The following is a 19,319-nucleotide window of genomic DNA, read 5'->3' as shown; positions in this document are numbered from 1 at the left end:
GGGAGCATTTCAGAAGTGGAACACTTTGTCAACCTGATTTTGTAGACTTGCAGATTTTGTTGATTTGCTCATTTTTCCTTGACATTTGTGCTTCTTTCATAAGTAAGCAAGCAGGCTTTGTAGTTAAATGGTTTCTATTTTGATGTGTTTTATTTGTTTATTTTTGTTATTTCCTTCTTTGTTGTGCTGTAGCCTGCAGACAAATGTAATTTAATATTGTAATACTGTCCAGTTATTGATGATAAGGATCAAAAACTTATGGCTGTGTTATTAAAAAAAAACATTCATCCTCATAACTTGATGTGCTCTGTGCAACGCGCTGTGGCTCTGTCAAAAATAGACGAGATGTGTATTTTTATTAGCTACTGGGATGCTTCTGAAACGCACTGCACCGCCTCTGCTTGAATTACAAGAACTGTCTAAAGTGGCAGTGGTCAGCACGGGTGGATGCTGGGGTGCCTGGTGGAGATCTGCACTCAACTGAATGCACTTTTCTAATGAACACTTAAAAACTCATCTAGCATACTGCTAAACTGTGACTGGTGCAGAGAAGTAGTGACATCCTCTTTTTATAACTGATCCTATCTCATTTCAAACTAGTTAGATGAACACTGAGAAAAAAAATACAAATATCTAATGAGAAATAACAATAACCAAAACTGGTCTGACTTTGGCAGAAATAGTGTGTTTGCGTGGGACCTCATCACTCACACTGCAGCGAGAAGAAGAATTTTTCAGGTCCTTTAAAAGGTGTTATTTCAACCTCAACATGGCTCATCACAGGATGTCCTCCCCTGCTATGATCTATCCAATCGTGTCTCTTCCCCTGTCTGCTCACTGACTCTCTGTCAGACGGCTGTCTCAATTAACCCAGACGCTGACCGAGATTAAGATATGTGGACTCATTCTGATGTGGGGCTGATAAAGGCTGGTCTTATCGCCCACTAACAACCAAACACCTCCGCATACGTACAGGCCCTTGCTTTGGTTACAGGAAGGGGAGATAGTGAGGGTAAGGAGGGGGGAACTGCTTAGGTGAGAGAGATAACAAGATCGGAGGAGGCTCGAGAGAAAATTGATGAGGATTACCACAGGAATGTACTTTAGCCCCTGCATTTTTCCCACTCTTTCTTTCCCAGCCAGCATCAAGCATGAAGACACTGGGACCAGCATAAAGCTCTACCACACAGAGTTGTTAGTATTATTCAAATGTGCCAGTAACTCTGTCGTCATGACACTCATAACAATCTCTGTCTCATAAATTGATAGCGGAATCAATAAAAGCTCCACAGCCTCAAAGTTTTGGTTTCAATTTAAGGAAGATGAACTGATCAATTTAAGTCACATTCAGAGCATATCTATGATTCAGAGTGGCTGAGCTAGCAGCAAGCAGCTAACAGTGCTAATTGCATAAACAGCGCCAACGACAGCAACAGCGCTGACAGAGCTAACATTGATACCAGGGGGAACCTGAAGGATGCTATGCTTCCGCGCCACTGCTGTCCTGTTATCAGCAGCAACTGCTGTACAAGCGCAGTGCAGAGTGGGGGCAATGAGCTAGCCATTGGTATACACTCATAGAGACTCACATGCACTAACATGCATGCGCAGCCAGCGCGGCTACCACAACAACCCACAGAGAGGCTCAGATTAAATCACACACAGAGGGAGCGTGACTTCATTCTCTGCTCAGGATGCCAATACCACACCATATCTTTACATAGCAAATAGTTGCTTGCTAGATTAATGCTCTTAATGTTCCATACAGCTTCTTTAAAAGAATTTAAATTACAGCTTTGTTCACACAGTTCAGAATGGTGACCAAACAATTTATGTCTACCCACTTGCCAAAGATTAATTTAATTTAACCCTGGTAGTTTATGAGAAATGACACAATATCAAAGCAACTGGTTTTAGTCCTTCAGAAGGGTTACTGTCATCATACTTGCACACATGGAGAAGTTTCTTACCAGTTGCCGTTGTTTTGGGGGCAATGCTGGAGGTTGCAGCGGCTCATGGACTGAGTCGGTGCTGCTGAAAGAGTCGTTGAAGCCGTAGACCTCCTGGAAGCGCTTGTTGCGCTGCTCATAGATGCTTTCGCTCTGTGGCATCTGGTAGAACACGGAGGGCTGCGGCTCGGAGTAGTCTTCCACAAACTGCATGTACTGGAGGACTGAAGTAGGGAGGTGGATTAGATTCTAAAACATTTATTGTTTACTTTGCTTAGAGGTCTGACTTTAAAAGCAACCAAGTCAAGAATGGACTTAACAACAGTCAATTCTGTGCTCTAAAAATTCATATATCCCTTTTTGGATTAAATTACTCCTCACTTTTTATTAAAGGGGCACTCTGATGATTTAGTATTGCACCCCCACAAAGCTGGAAGACATACAAAAGACGTAGTTAAGAAAGACAGGTAAAAATTTAAGCTGTAAAGGCCAAGATATCTTAAATTTTTGTCCCTAGTATGAATCATGCTCCAAAAACCCTTGATCATACATTCCCCATGATGCAACTCAAAAGCATCTATAATAAGACCCTCTCTACCCTGTAAAAAAATCCATGTCTTTCCCATTTCCTCTTGAAATCATACACTGATGTAGTCATACACTGCATTTCAACCAAAAGGAAGGGTTGATTGTATGGAATGACATCATACAGTAGCTTGAGAGGAAGTGATGTAGCAGGTGTGTCAGGAAATGACCAAATGTTGCCCTCTGTGCCCCTCGAGCCGGACCCATTGTATCACATCCTGGTATTCACTTCCTGCTGCTATTCGCAGTAGAATATTTCCTTGACATAAGCTCTGCTTCAATGAACTCATGACGAAGTGCAGCATATATGCCACTGTCCCCTCCTAAATCAACCTCATCCTTTCCTTTATTCTTCCCCACATAAGACTCTCTGTCCCTTCCTTTGCCTCTGTGCCCTCTACCCCGTCATCCCTTTCTTTGGTCCCTCATTACGTTCCCATCCCCTCCTTTTCCCTCACTTACTGTGTCTACTTTTCTTTTCTGGCAGTGGCGGTGGGCTGGCGGGGACATCTGCGTTCTCGCTGGCTATGTATTGGGCGACGAACACGCCCCCATTTGTCTGGGGCATGGGTGAGATGGGTGTGAAAAGGGGGAACGGCGGCGTCGGGTGCAGCTCCTCTTCTGACAAGTTGTCATACTGGGAGGGGTAGCGCTCATACAGCACCCTGCCTCCGTCAGGGAAGGGGGATGTCTGGGTGCTGCGTCGCTTCTTCTGGGGAAGAGCAGGGGGCGCGCTGATGCGGGAGGACAAGGGATTGGTTTGATTGAGCTGCGGGGTCCAGTATTCTGGCTGCTGCTGTGTCGGAGGAGCGCTGAAGCGGGGATGTGAGGGATGCTGTCCCGGGACAGGGGAAGAGGACTCACTGTGAGACTCAGGCAGGGGGCTCAGGCACCCCCCTACTGGTATTGGGGGAAGGTTCTCCCCAGCTGACAAGTCCTGGTGGAGGAAGTCATAATCTGGGTCGTAGGTCTCTGTGTTGTCTGAAAAAGTAAAAAACACATTTCAGTCATCATGTATTTAGATTGAACTCTCAACCAGAGTGTGAACTTCAACACCTTCACAACAACTGAAGACACATTAGCAATGGTTTGTTCCATTTTGGGTCTGGTTCCCTGAAGGCAAAATACCCAGATTCAATAAGCTCCTCCCTTTTTATTTATTAGCAAAGAGCAGTGTAGGAAACATTCAGGAAACATAAATAGGCTTCTCATTCATGACCAGAAGTGAATATGGCATTTAAAATGACACGTCACAAGCAGTAGACGATATTGGCTGGAGCTTACTGATGTTAATTCTGTTACGGTTACAGTATGTGGAAACTTCTGGGTGTTGTCTGGTCAATGTGCTCTTTGTAAGCCGGAGTGTGTGCATGTGTGTGGTTTGTGAGTGAGAAGAAACATCACTCTATAATGCAACTTTTTGGCCGCAAATGGGCTGTGTATTGTTGCCGTTCAACAAGATCAACATAGTGATGACTCTTCTCCGGAGATATTATCTTCTTATTGTGGCAAACGCAGGAGAGTTTAACTTTAATGCATATCAGATCAACATTTAAAAGGGGAACACCACCTAAATTAAAAATCCCACTATGTTATTTCCATGGCCTACAGGCCTAGGAAAGCTCAATCAATATTTATGAACATAAGCTACTTCCTCTCAAAGCCAGACACCAGAGAAGTAAGTCTCAAACTTGTGATGTCATAGGGTATAAAGTCTGGAGCTGCTCCATAGACAATGAATGGGAGCTTGATTTTGTGGTCGTGTAGAATAAAGAATATATTAGAATATAATATATTAAATTAAAAGGGATTTGGATCAGATAAGCGGATTCAATGCGAGAATCAGAGGTGAACCCAATTCATACGTTGATGCCTTTGTAGCCTTACCGAGTGTCTCACAGCTGGTGTTGCGAGAACACTGACCACTGTCCTGCTCCATGGAGGAGAGCTGTTCATCGGACTTGCTGAGTTTCCCCATGCTGCTGCATGGAGACAGGCGTGGAGAGTCGCCCCCATAGGACTGGCTGCCCCCAGAGAAGCGCCTCTGAAGGAACTCCTGCTCATAGTCCTGCTGCTGCAAAGACAAAGACCTTTAGCACTACTTTTTTCTTAAAGGTATATTTCACCCCCGAAATGATTATTTGTACATCAATATCACACCTTGTATTGAATTCATGAAAAAAAAAACAACCCTGTTTTTCTCACGCGTTTGGTCAACGAATAATCCAAAAACAGAGAAAATTCTTGATGAACTAAAGAGATAGGGTTCACATTTCATGACAGCAAAACTATATCAAACATCTGTTCACAAACTCTCACAGTACTCGTGCAGTAACATTCAAGTGTCATTTATTCAGTCGTATGATCAGTACTTTCCCAAGCAGACAGGCTTTTCCAACTAGGAACTGAATCTCAAGCGAAACTTATCTTTGCTTTCTTCAAAGCCAGACTCTATTGACAAAAATAGTGTGTTTGTATTATTGTGTGACTCTGGTGTTTAAAGGGTTAGTTTGAATTCAACAAAGTCACACAATAGTACAAACTGTTGATCGAAGCAGAGGTAGACCAGCAGCTCCTGTATTCAGCGAGGTAAAATTACTGTTTTTGTCCTTGGGGATCGGTTTTGAAGAGAGCATAGAAAAGTCTCACTTTCAGCTCAGTTCACTGTCGGAAAGGGCTGTCTGTTTGGGAAAGCACTGAGCATACAATAGATAAATGAATTGAATTATACTGCACTAGTTGTGTATGAAAACAGCTGTTTTGATATAACTTTGCTGTTGTAAATGGACCGCTATAAGTTCAACCAGTCAAGAATTTTCTCCAGATTTGGATTCAACGTTCAACATGGGGGCATGTGAGAAAGATGAAGTTTTCTTCACAGATTCAACACAGCATGTGGTATAATTGAAATATAAATGGTCATTTGTGGGGTGAAGTATTCCTGTAATGGATAGTGTATTGAAACTGAAGGTACCAATTAATGGACCATAGTCCCCCACCTGTCTGTGGACGCTGCAGGGCAGGCTGGAGCCACGGCTCATTGGTGCAACCACTGCGACCCGTGTAGGCGAAGGGGCCGACTGACGCTTCTTAGGAGGAAGAGCTGGTGGAGGGCTGGTGACAGAACAGCAAACAGAAACAGCAGAATAAAATAACATGAATGCTGGATATGTTTTGTCCCACTGGCAAAGTCAATACAGACAATCAGGCAAGCACGCAAAACACGCTTTCTCAGGCATGTATGCACACACAAATCCATGTATGAATACATGAACACACGCATTATCATCCCTCCTGTGGAATAGTGAGATGAAAGTGAGAGTGTTTCATGTTAGCCTCTCTCAGCTATGACATGAAGCTGTCCTGCTTGTCAAACCTAAATTCAGTGAGTTAATACCAGGTCAAAATGGGGCGAAGAGCGGAACACAAGGCGCCATGACATGGAGGCCAGGGAAAGACACTTCATGGGTCAGTCACACACTCTCATGCACTGGACGGTCTTCTGATTGGATGATGAATTCTTCAGGGAATGTCCGGGATAACACAAAGTTTGGGATGATGCAACCATGCAAGTCAAAAAAACACTTTCATCCAATTCAGAAGTTTTATGGGGGTCTAGGGTGGGATGTTATAATGGAGACAGATGATCCTATGGGCTAACATACTTCTCCTTCTGAGAGGGTCTCCTTTGGCCAGCGTCAGCACTCAACTGTGCTCTGTTCCCAGAATCCAAAGGGAAACCACAGATGAAACAAATTGAGAGAGACAGCAGAAAGAGTAAGAAAGGAAGAGACAGAGCAACAAACAAACCAAAGTGTGCCATATCTAAAGCCTAAAGCGTGAAAGTAATGAAAGATTTTAAGGAGTTTGGAGTTTTAAGCATTTGGACCGATGGAGCTGCAGCTGGATCACATGGGAAAACTACATCGAAAGGGCACCATACACCAAAATGTGTTTGATTTTCAAACAAAGAAAGGTCTAAATCACTGAAAATGAAACAAACCTATGGAACTCCCCTTACCCTCCTATACCTACATCCTAAAAATCATCTTTATTCCTTATTTAATTATTTGTGACGCATTTTCGGAAGTTGTTCTAAAAATAAGTTCAGCTCAAAGTGAAACAGATATGATGAATAAAGCCAGAGGGGAAACTTCTGCTTTTGTTACAATGGTGCAAAAGGCTGCAACATTTCTGTGACCACATTGTAACCACTGAGCCCTTGTCCTAGGTTCTCATTGGATGGAGACAAAACAGAAAGAAAACAAAACCTTGAACTGAGAAAGAATGTCATATTACATAAAATCAGAACCTTCAACACTGTACGACAACAACAAATAGAGCTACGTGAGGTATCAGTGCTTCTGCAGCACCGCTTGACTGAAGTGGAAGCAGCGAGAAATGTATGCTGAGAAACTCCTACACAATTAATATTTCAGCCCCTTATGAACTTAACTTTGACCAGACCAACACCTTAAAGGTCCAGTATGTAGGATTTAGGGGGATATAGTGGCAGAAATGGAATGTAATATCATAAGTATGTTTTCTTTAGTGTATAATCACCTGAAAACAAGTATCATTGTGTTTTCATTACCTTACAATGAGCCGTAAGTATCTATATTGGGGGTGCATCCCAAATCTTTTAAACTGCATCCATGTTTCCCTCACCTGCGTCTTTTCCTTGCGTCTTAGTCCTTCTCACCGGGGAGAGACGCAAGGAAACCATGTGAGGAGAGAGGAATCAAGGAGATTTGTTTTAAGAGAAATCAGATGTCTTTTCATTTGAAGCGTCAGGTGAAGCGACGCCTGTTTCTGATGACGGTGGCCGTAGATCACAGCTGGATCAGCTGTCTGTCAGCTTCAACAGCAATAGAGACTTCCAATGGAGATTGTGTCACCTGTACACTGTGCTAATACTCATAAAGGCACACAGATATCACTGGCAAAGCAGCAGTGATTTTCTCTGTTTAACAAAAATCTGCACATTAATAACCTGCAATCTTTATTTATAACATATCCCATGTCCCACTTAGAGGCACAGAATGCGTTCATATGATTTATTCATTATTTGAATCTGTAGGCTATTTATTGATTTTCTGATTGTAAATTCACTATTTAATAAGCAGAATATCATTATTGTGCCTTCTGAAGACCGTAAATTATTCATTGGGCTAAATGTTTCAGGAAAACTATTGAAATTCTGTAACTCATCACACCCGATGCTCGGGAACTGAAAACCTCTCATGTGACTGAATGGAAATGATGACAACTAAGAAGTGTTTCTCGCTGACCAACAGACTCTCTCTGACTTAATTTAGTTCCATTATGAAAGGGGAAATTTATGAAATGACAGATCATGAAGAGAAAAAACTCCCTAATCATTTAAGAAAGTTCTCTGTGGTGCAGTATAAACTTGGAAGTGATACACTTGAGTTTAATCTCTTATCTGTCTTCCCTACAGTTTGATACTCTAGTGATGTTGTGATGTATCAGATCAGCTGCAGTGCTGCACGCGTCAGTAACTGATATTTAATCAGGAGGGTGTGTGTGTTTGCATTGTTCACCGTAGTTAGAAGTCCCTTCACGATAAACAGCAGAGAAAAAACACTAATTTCCTAACATAAAACTGCTTTATTAAGTGTTTGTACCAGTTTAAATCACCAGGTCTGTTTGTTCTGAAGAGGAGGAAACCTCTGCGGATAATTCGGTTCAAAGTAAAAAAAACCCTGAACAATAAACAATGAAGAAATCCTAACCAAGAGTTCACACTTTGCACATGGGAGAAGTTTCAGCTGGTTGCAATCTGCAATCATCACCACTAGATGCCACTAAATCCTACACACTGCTCCTTAAACTTCAATACTGAAATACTGATTGCAAAAAAAAAAGAGCAGAATATCAGAATATGACAACTGTGGTTTTGTTGTGTGTTTAATCCTCACCTGAGCTCTGCCATTTTGGCTTCAGGAAGGGGGGGTTTGGGTGGGGCTACGTCCTCATCTGGTATGTCAGAGGCAGCCTCTGCGGGAGTAGCTGCCGGAGCAGTCTTATTCGAGACCTCCTGCTCCCGATCTATCAAGGGCATCTCCGATGACACGCTGCTACACACATAAAAGCTGTCTGAGTGAATGAACTACTTTGAGTGTCTGAATGAGTGTTTGTATTCTGCAGAGCATGCTTTGTACTCACCTCTCTGCTGTGGTAGCAGGTGGTGCTGGTTTGTTAGGGGTGGTGGGTGACGGCTGCTCTTGTTTCTCGATGGTCAGCTTCACCAATTCCTATTTGTAGAAAGACAATACAGCAAGCTTCAGAGGCTGCTACTAGAACAACACCAAGGGAGGACATCGCCAACACTATCCACAACATTTCCTCTATTAGCACAGGGGCCTACCTTTACTCCATCCAGCACTGCTTTGATGACGCTGGTGACAGACGCCACATTCTCTTTGTCCTCCAAGTCGATGCCATCCAGCATCACCTGGTCTGCCCAACGGATGAGGTTGGCCAGGCTCTGATACACACGGTTATGGCAGGAAGACAGCGCAGAACTGTTGAAATGGTGTGAGAAATACAGTTGGGTGAGGGTGAGAGTGGAACAAAGCATTAAGGGGAAAAGCAAAAGGAATTAAAAAAGGAGAAAAAGAAGAGCAGCATATGGAACAGACAGAGAGATGATGTGCAGGAGGAAACCAGAGGTGCAGAAAGGAGAATGATTCAAGACAACACAACAGCGGGGTGTGAAAATAAAGCAATGGGACAAGCACATGTTAGACTGGAGGTGACAAAAATCACACATTGGATACACTTCCATCTATCTACCAGCTATTAGGCTACATATTTAGTGGGCATGTGTTGAGGAACTAGAGGTATGTCTGACTACAAGCTTGGGGGGGTTGGAATAAGCTAGCTAGTGCTGATAGAAGAATGTATAACCACACGGGGAAGCGGGGTGTTGTTTCTGCCTGTAGTGAATGGTGCGTTCAGTCCCAGCTCTAAGGTGTGGCCCAGGCCTGTACCAACATGCTGCAGCTGATTCACGGTGCTGGAATATCCCTCCACTGTCTCTACATAGCTACGCTCTACAGTGAGCAGGCGACCACTGTAGCTATGAGGGTTAGCAGAGGGATTTGAAGGATGGGCTGCCGGGAGAAGTTTGCCTTTAGGGCTCTCTTCCAGGAAGTCCTTTCTTGGTTAGGTTTAGGAAAAAGATCATGGTTTAGGGTTAAATGAACAGCCTTTTCCGGCAGTAAGCCCTGAAGGCAAGTTTCTCCCATGTGCGAGGGATGGTTGAGCAGTTGGAAGGGTGGAGAGGTTTGACCCAGAAAGACTGAAGGCTGTATGTTACACTGGAACTAAGTAGGAACAGTGGAATTATTATAAAGCCTGAAACTGTGAGTGACCAGTCAGTTACACTCTGTGGCTAGAGTTTGCAGATATGAGATTGATACACAGACCTTTTAGCAAATAAGTACATCAGCCAACTTAAAGGGACAGTTCACTGCAAACTTCAAAATACATATTTTTCCTCTTACCTGTAGTGTTATTTATCAATCTACATTGTTTTGGTGTGAGTTGCAGAGTGTTGGAGATATCTGTCTTTGCTCCAATATAATGGAACTAGATGGCACTCAGCTTGTGGTGCTCAAAGCACCAAAAATATACTTTTGAAAAACTCAACAGCAATGACTCTTTCCAGAAATCATGATCCGGTTACTCAAGACAATCGACAGACCTTGTTGTGTGCAGTTTCATTTAGGAACTATTTCTTTTTCAACCAAACTACATCCGCCAGCCTCATTACTGCAGAGGAGGAAGCGTGCATCTACAGCTAACTCACCTAGCACCACTGGGCTAGTTAACGTTACAACTCAGCAGCGGAGGATGCCATTGAGGTTTACATCTCGCACTATCATTGTGGATGTATAAAGAGAACTGGATACAGCATTGGAAGCAGGCCCCCAGTCATTCCTATGAAAGCTGCTCAGTGGCACATGAGGCCAAAAAAGCTCAATTTCCATCATAAGAAAATACCCAGATCTTCAATGTTGTGGGGCCCATTGAACAAGCGTAATGGAGACTTACGGTGGCCGAACTTGGCTGAGCATGGCCGAGTAGCTAACTTTCGATATATCCCTCCGCTAACCTAAAATGGTTCTAGTTGTTAGACTGGATGGATCACATCACAATAGTGAAAGGAGTCATTTCGTGGGGGTTGTGACGCTCAAAAATATTCATCCACTGCTTTACAGACATCTCTTTCACAATGTAAATCCGTGGAAAAAAATATTTTAGGGCCCCATAGCATCATGTGATGGACCCAGAAGTTATAATTCCATGTCTAGCCACTATATAAAATTGGCTTAAAGCCAGGTGCTGTTCCTGGGGACTTGGCTATCACAACACAAGCCTTTTGTCCATGGGTAGAGGCATGCTTCCTTCTGTTAAGTGATACTGTTGGTGAGTGTAGTTCAGCAGAAAGAAAACTGTTCCTACATCAAACTGCTCACAACAAGGTCTGTGGATTATCTTGAGCAATCAGGTCATGATTTCTGGAAAGAGACATTGCTGTTGAGTTTTTACATTTTTATATAAAAAAAAAAATTTTTGAGCACCACAAGCCGAGTACAATCTATATCTCCAACACTCGGCAACTCACACCAGAACAATCTAAACTGATAAACAGCACTACAGGAAAGAGGAAAACTGTGTATTGGATTTGGCGTGATCTGTATCTTTAACACTGGGTGCCAGGACAGTGGGTACAAGTTACACCGAGTGTTGACCCACTTATTTGATCAATATTGATTTAAGTCACTGCAGACAGTTAAACACTGCAGTACACTGTGAATGTTTAGCAGCAGACTGCAAAGCTAATTCAGGGTTATTAACATGAGGGTAAATTTCTTCTTTGTCACACAATAGTTACTTTACATACAGTGTCTTATCTGTCAAGAAAAACATCTTCACTTCTACTGTGATCTACTGGGGTTTGACTCTGTTAGACTGAGGTCAAATCCCCAGAGATGACTGCTTCTCAATGTTGCAGCAACAATCCATCAATCGCTTCTAAACACAGGGCTGTGAGATACAAAATCTGTCACCTCTGACCTCCACACTTTCATGTGTTCTAACAGATGGGGAAAGGCACACCGACAGAGATGTTCTAACATGTCTGACAGTCTAAACCAAACTGCAGCTAAGGTTACTTCCCATAGATCTTACCCAGAGAGGAAGGAAAGCAATCTATTGGTTCATATATCTGAAAAGTGAAGTTCAGTTTTCTTCCTCGGAGGTAACATTTTTTGATAACGTGCCATATCAACATCGAGTTACACGTGAACATAATCTTAAAGGCTTCAGGCATTGAGTCCAGGAAGCTCTGCGGTGACGGATGTTGTCTGTCACAACATACCATCAATCATCATGAGCTGCAGTGAGTGGTAGCCTTTGCATCGTGCTAGTTCTGACATGTCCGGCATGCATACCAGCTACAATGTGAGTTACGTCAAGAGACAAGAATGATGAGAATGAACCAATAAATGGTACACTGTGAAATAATACATCTGTAGCACAAAAGGGACAGCAAGCAGGAAGCAACAGTTTATTGTAATGACTGTTTTCAAATGTCTGTCTCAGAATATAAAACTTTGAAGGTTGCAGTCAGCGCAAAAGACACCACTGTGTCAACTATTTCAATCGTTTTCTAAAAACACGTGACTCACCTGTGCTGTATCCGGGCCTCTACCTGAACCAGAGGCAGGATGGCTTCAAGCACCTTGCTGGCCGAACCTGGAAGCATCTCCAGCACCTTCTTCTCCACGACCATTTTGTCCACGATTGTCTTGAAGTAGCGCAGGGCACTGACCACCTCCTTCTCATGCTCCTCCAGCCGACTAACCTTCTACAAAAAAAAGCAATAAAACAGAACAGCGCTTCAGAATTGCACTACAGAGCTACTTATGATTTTCACGATAATGGCAAATGTTTTACAAGCTTTTTAAATACCATGCACAGTGAAATACTCATCACTAAACAACCTATTTATCATTGGACCATCACTACAGTCTGGGCACCCTACTGTGGTTCTATTATTCCCATGGTTTGCTCGCAGTTCAAAGAACCATCTATCAAGTGATGTGGCTTGGAGCCATTTTGGTACTACAGCAACGGGCCCTTTCAGCTTCTCTAGTCTGTCACAGCAGGGCTGCTGGGGAATATACTCATTACACCGAAAGCCTTAAGAGGGAGTGGAGGAGTTCATTCAGGAAGCGGCCCAGTTCCATTCATGTCTTTATAGGTTTAGACACCTGCTGTAGTGCAGCCAGCCGCCACAGCGGCTGGGAAGCTGTGGGAACCAGCGGGGAAACTCGCGCACACACACAGACACAATGGAGTACAGGATCGCAAAACGTTAAACAGGAAAACAATCGTCTCACAAATAGGCAAACAAACACAGGGAAAAGGTGGGAAAGAGATGCATTTCCCACAATACACACATACTGTATATTTTCTAGCACATGACCGTGCTTCACACACACCTTGTTCGTAGGTTTCTCTGTACTCTTGGCTGCTGGCTCGGGCTGCAGTTGCTTGCCCTTCTTGGATGGAGTCCTCTTGATCTTGGGAGAGTGGAACTTGTCCATCAGCTTCATGGTGAAAGAGGTGAGATGGGACCGCTGCGAGTCTGTGGACGGAGGGAAAACAGAGTGGTCAGTCGAGGAGGAGAGGTTGTCCGGGGGGAGAATAGAAATTAGATAAAAAACAGATGGCCAGATGGCCAGATGGCGCAAGCACACTAAAGTGTTGATATCACTATCACACAGTGTCATACATCTTAAATTATGCTCAAGTTTAGCTGGACACCAGCTAAATGCAGGACTGGTATCTTTAAAGAGTAACTTAAAGAGTATGAGTAACTGTCCCATGTTTTTGTGACTACATGACTAAAAGGAAACGCAATTTTTAAAATTGGTCGGGGAATGTGCAAGAATGCTGCAGCCAACAGCGGCAAAATGGGCTGCAAGGTAACCCCTTAGGGCACTTGTGCACCGTTAATTTATGTTCACAAAAAGTGCTTGATTTTGCCACTGACAGGCTCAGATCATCATTAAAAGTGTCTGAAAACATTATGGAAAGGAACCCTACAGAGAAAGACCTTTATGTTAAAGAGTAAGATCCTTGTTGTTTAACCAGAAGCAGCCCTGATATCGCTATCTGCAAACCAACCAGACTCCATTTATAAACAGTAATTTTAGCATGTGTATGGCCAGCATGTTTTCTGGGTGAATTAAGGTTTTATTTCAACAAAATCAGAGTCAGTGATTGTTGAAACATGTGAAAGACAAACCAAGATGGGTTTTGTGACTTTTATGTATTTTATTTTATTTTTTATCTTCTTTGAACTGACTGTATATTATCATAATAAAATTACTGTTTATATAAATGGAGTCTGGTGGGTTTGGTGAAAGCGATTTCATGGCTGTTTCTGGTTAAACAAAAAGGATCTTACTCTTTTAAAAAAAAAAAAAAAAAAAAAAAAATCAACCTCTGTAGGGATCTTCACCAAAATGCTGTCAGACACTTATGATAATAATAATCTGAGCCTTTCAGTGGAAAAAATAGGGCCTTTGGTGGATGTTAATTGATGGTGCACAATTGCCCATTAGCATTACAGTACAGCCTGTTTCGCTTCTGTCTCGCTCAATACTGATCACTTAGACACGAAAGCATAGGAAAAGAGGCATCCAGGTTGAAAAATACCGAAGTTACCCGTTAAAGAAAGAAATATTTGTAACATGCGCATTTCATCTGCTCTTCCTGTCCCCAACAATAAATCTGCTGGACAGTCACAGTCACAGAGCCTCTTCCAGCAGTCAATTATGTGCACAGATGTGTGCGCACACATGTGAGTGCACACAAAGAGAGACAAGGACAAAGCAGAAGAGTGTGGTCCTAATAAAATACTCTAGTTAGTGCTGAGATGAAAATTACTTTATGGTACATAATTGAGAGAGGCTTCATAATAGCAGAGTAATAAAGCTGAATTCCTCTTGTTCACTGTAGAGAGAGCTGATTGTATCTGGGGAGAGAAGAGTTCCTCAGTCTGTCAATTCCAGGAGAACTGACTGCTCACTCACTGTCTCCCTTCACCTCTGTGCCCCGTCCCTCTATCTCCACACCAAACTGAATCAGGAGATAAATGCTAATAACAGCAGCAGGAAGGGTGGGTTTTATCAGTGGCAAAATTACACCTCTATCTGCTGTAATCTCCCCTCGGCTCTCGACAACAGCGGGATCTGACATTCCACGGCCATCAGCATAAAAACACTGAATGCTGAATAGCTGGCAGCAGCGGGAAAACACCACAAACTAGACCTCCAGCCGGGCAGAGCTTTCATGTGCACCATCGATCCACACAGCGCACACATATCCACCCTACTGTTCTTTCTCCCCGCCCCTAATCCTCATCATCCCTTACTCCGAGCAAAAGCCAAAAGTTTGCTGAGGCAGCCAAGGACGACTGTGTGTCTCCTTAAAAATGTTGATGATGAGAATGCTTCCAGTGGAGTTTCCTTCTGATACAAATGTATGTGATGAGGCATGCATGACCCCTCGGGCTGTTGCTTTACACTGCATTTAAAAAAGAATCTTATCTCAATGTTGTGCAAAAATAAATCACAACTGGCTGCTCTGCAGGCGATAGTAAGTTACTAATGGTGCATGCTGGATTCAATAAACCACTGTGTTACTGGAAATGTATCTTGTGACTGCTATGTCACCTTTAATCCACATTTGACCTCATTCCTAACATCCAAACAAGTCAAATCACTCACACACACTTGACAGGCAAATTTACTGTCCTACATAAATACATCGGCTTTGTTAAAATAAAACACAAATCTAATGTTAGAAGACATGTGTGAGACAAATATAGACTTTTTGTGAATTTCATTAGTAGCCCAGTTACGTCACTACAAAGACAAAACCACAATGCAGCAAAGATAGCAGCCTTCAAGGGCTTGTTATTCACACCATCAGCGGAGTAAACAGATGAAACATCAGCTAGTCACTCAACCAGGCAGGACTGAGCGAAGAGAGGAGGAAGACTAAGTGTTTGAGTTAACCAGAGAGTCAGATGAGTGACTAGATACAGTGAAGACCCCTGCAGAAGGTGACAACCTGCTCATCTCAACAGCTGTCTAGATCAATACTCTGTAGCTTATCCACAGGGGATGCTGTGCTGCATCAGTGCACCTAAACAGAGCCTGGATAGCAGAGCTAGGGCTGACAGTGCGTGAGGATTTTTTTCTGTACCCTGAGGTTATACATACCTGTGTTAACCGGCTTTGCTGCAAGCTAGGGCGCTATCTATCCTGACAGGGTTTAACTTTATGGCAGAGTGAAGAGCAGACCATATGCTTTTGATTACAGGGCAGTCTCCGTATGAATTTTGTCTCACATAATCCTATCTGTTTGACCTTGTTTCCAACATATTCCTGGCACAAGTGCACGGGCCTGTGGCTGACATCACAATATGCTGGACCCTCTCACTCAATCCCAGTTTGAACAGGCCCAGAAGGACTATGTGCGAGTTTACAGCTGCAACCCAAAGATCCCAGCCCAGAGTTGAGATGCGGTGATATCAGCGCCATGAGTCACCACCATGATCGATACAGCTGGTCCCTCAGACACCATCGCAGCCCCCGTGGCTCAGCTGTTTATCATGCACACTGGGCTGGTTCCCTGTCTCCTCTGCTCCCTTTTTCATTTCTCTACCACCTCACTCCCTCTCTCTCTGTTCACTTCTGAGAACAGAGTCCACCCCCTCCTCCTCCTCTAGAGTTCACTGGAAGTCTGGCTCAACGTGGAAATGACATCATCAACAGAAAAAAAATGAAGAGGGTGAAAGAGCGAAAGTCAGAGAGAGAGAGAGAGAGAGAGAGAGAGAGAGAGAGAGAGAGAGAGAGAGAGAGAGAGAGAAAGAGATACAGTGAATACAGTGAAGTGCTCTGTTATAGTCATGTACGCCTCTCAGCGACCGCCCTCCACTCCTCCACCAGAGACGGGCCCAGCCATGCCCCTCGCTCTCTCCAGCTGCCTGCCTGCTGCTGTCCAGAGTTATGAGGTGGTGATGTCATTGGTTGTAATGTCTATTACACTCAATCTGACTAGTCATGCGCTGAATAAAAGACTGAAAGAAACCTCAGAGCGAAAACATTTTTTTCCTTAATTTTTTTCAGCTGCCCAGGCCACAACATGCCTTTCTGTGAGTGCGCCTCCAAAACTCTATGTACTCTTGTTCACCTGCGGCACATTTTCATACACTAGTTTATTCTTTATAGCCAATAGCTGGGTTTTTACTGCCTTAAAGGTTCAATGTGTGAGATTAAAGGGGATATCTTGACAGAAATAATGTAGTAAGTATGTTTTATTTAGTGTATCATCACCTGAAAATAAGAATTGTTGTGTTTTCGTTACTTTAGAATGAGTTGTTAATCTCTACATAGGGAGCTGGTCCTCGTCTACAGAGATGACCATGTTGCGCCGCCGTGTTTCTACAGTAGCCCAGAATGGACAAACCAAACACTGGCTCTAGATAGTATGCACCTCTGTAGTCATTTTATAATACATTTTGGGATGGTCACAGGACTGATGGTAGACCTTGCCTTAAAAAAAATTCAAGAGTGCGCTGCCACACACACACTGATACACCGCACACACAGCACAAAGAGAAACCGCAACATTGACATGTAAATGCCGTGTACCTGTCATGGTTGACAGGCTGTTACAACGGCGACAAGAAGCTGTGGCTAGATTTTGCACATTCTGGTGTCACCAGCGGCCTAACCAGCAAAGCATAGCGGAGAAGAGACAAAGACAGGGACAAACTCCAACAACGCTCTCCATCTTTCTTTGAGCACGCCAGACAGGTGGCATTCTCACATACACACACATATGCGTGCACACCCAGTGTTTATAAATGTAAAAATGGTAACACAAAATTTACAGACAATAAAAAACCCTACAAACCCAAACTCAAAATTTAACCCTAATTTAAGTTAAAAAAAATCCACTGTTAAAAGACTTGCGTTTTTTTTAAGTTCAACAAATACATGATGTTTCCAAAGTCAATGAAAAATCATGTTTAATTATCATGATCTCAATACTGACCAAAATAATCATGACTTTGTATTTTGCCAAAATCAGGCAGCCTTAAGAGAAAGATTGGAAACTGAAACCATAATATTTTCAGAAAGGGCCACATTAACCATAACACTTTCTCCTTGTTGATTCTATCTAGTATACAGAGCAGAGCCAACTTGATAATCAGTAAAGTGCGGTTACACTTCCATAAAGGGTGAGGTTGGACTCCTTTGTTGTAACGGTCCCACAGAGACCTGAACACACACACACACACACAGACACACACAGCTCTCCTGAGCCTCACTGTTACACTGCAGCCTCACTCAGTACAGTGTGGGGAGCTTACAGGTCTGCAGTGAAAGCTCCTGTATATCCCATAGCAATAAATCAAATGATCAAGAATTGATGTTTGTTACTCTTTTCAATTTCATAGAAGTCTGTCAAATCAGTGACATTTTTTATGATGCTGTGAAGGATATATGGAAAAATAAAATTGGGGAATAACTGAAAATCTCACTGTTCCCAACAAATAGTGAAGGATTTAGCAAGTAAACATCTTTTGGAGGCATTTAAATTGCTTAAACACGATGCTGCTTTCAAAGGCCTTGGGGACATTTAAAACAAACACTCCAGTCTGAACGACTCTTGAACAAAGCCTGGGAGGGTTCTCACACAGCTCTGTGGTATAGTAGAGTCCCCATGAGCCTTCCAAGCTGCTGGATTGTCTCAAAGCATCATTACACAATAAGTAAATACAAATATATACACACACAGACACACACAGACACACACACCAGGGGAATAAATTTATTTGTGCCTGACATATTTTCTCATTTGGCGAGCTAACTGTGGGCTCTCACAGACCTTCACATTTAGATCTGTTTTGCCAAAACGTATGGAAGCGAATAAGAGACTTAAAGTATTTGAATTTCAACAGCCACTAAATACTTAAAAATTAAACATCACTGAATTCATAGCATTGAATTTATTTGTTCTGAATTCACCTATTTGACCTCAGTAGAAACTCATATTATTTTCTAAACACCTGTTCTATAGCATGACTGCTAAGTAAATGAAAAAGCCAAATCCGGCAACTGCAAAAAAAAAAAATTGACAATATTTATCATGTCTTTTGGCTAAGGCAAAGTTGATCATGTTTTACAAAAGTGTAATAAATAAATTGGGCTTTTGCACACCGAAAAGGCTCACTAATGGAGACATCCTTGGAGGTTTTTAAAACTCTGCCTTCTAATAAATTACATTAGTGTAAACAGTGTTTGCTCCTTTCTATTTATAGGACAGTCTCTTTGAGCATGAGACAGTTGGTACCTCTGCTGATGTAAATGGTGTACAATTGGTTATAATTTCATGGATGACACAGACCAGGACAGATGGATGCATTGCCATTATCATGTTAGCATCAAAACATTGGATTTCTTCTTATTATTTTCATGTGGGATTTGCTTTAACTGATTTTAAAATGTACTTCAACAATGCAGTGACCCTCACATGTAGCTGTCTGACCAAACGTCTGGACAGAGGATATCCAGCATATATTTCAGTGGGAAATCCCAGGATCTCAGTTTCTGGTAATGATCCCTTCAGCACAACTGATGACTGGTGACATATGAGCTTGTCCAG

General features: G+C 42.7%; 1 protein-coding gene across 11 annotated transcripts in view; it reads right to left on the bottom strand.

Moving 5' to 3' along the window:
* The window catches only part of rapgef1b (Rap guanine nucleotide exchange factor (GEF) 1b), a 55,900-nt gene that overhangs the window by 16,406 nt on the left and 20,175 nt on the right, over positions 1-19,319 (bottom strand). For 3 of the 11 annotated variants that reach the window (XM_049604948.1, XM_049604956.1, XM_049604957.1), the window contains exons 2-11: positions 13,073-13,218; positions 12,257-12,435; positions 8,926-9,082; positions 8,724-8,812; positions 8,477-8,635; positions 6,200-6,250; positions 5,534-5,648; positions 4,422-4,608; positions 2,997-3,515; positions 1,971-2,173 (exon numbers count right to left, since the gene is read on the bottom strand). In XM_049604948.1, the coding sequence (XP_049460905.1) occupies positions 1,971-2,173; positions 2,997-3,515; positions 4,422-4,608; positions 5,534-5,648; positions 6,200-6,250; positions 8,477-8,635; positions 8,724-8,812; positions 8,926-9,082; positions 12,257-12,435; positions 13,073-13,218 (1,805 nt within the window). The remainder of the gene's footprint in view (positions 1-1,970; positions 2,174-2,996; positions 3,516-4,421; positions 4,609-5,533; positions 5,649-6,199; positions 6,251-8,476; positions 8,636-8,723; positions 8,813-8,925; positions 9,083-12,256; positions 12,436-13,072; positions 13,219-19,319) is intronic. The other 8 variants (XM_049604953.1, XM_049604958.1, XM_049604955.1 and 5 more) reach the window with 6 other exon arrangements.

The sequence above is a fragment of the Epinephelus fuscoguttatus genome, linkage group LG18 (genome assembly GCF_011397635.1).
Source record: "Epinephelus fuscoguttatus linkage group LG18, E.fuscoguttatus.final_Chr_v1".
Classification (NCBI taxonomy): Eukaryota; Metazoa; Chordata; class Actinopteri; order Perciformes; family Serranidae; genus Epinephelus; species Epinephelus fuscoguttatus.
Note: the sequence above shows the minus strand (reverse complement) of the source record. Positions and strands in the feature narration are given on the sequence as shown.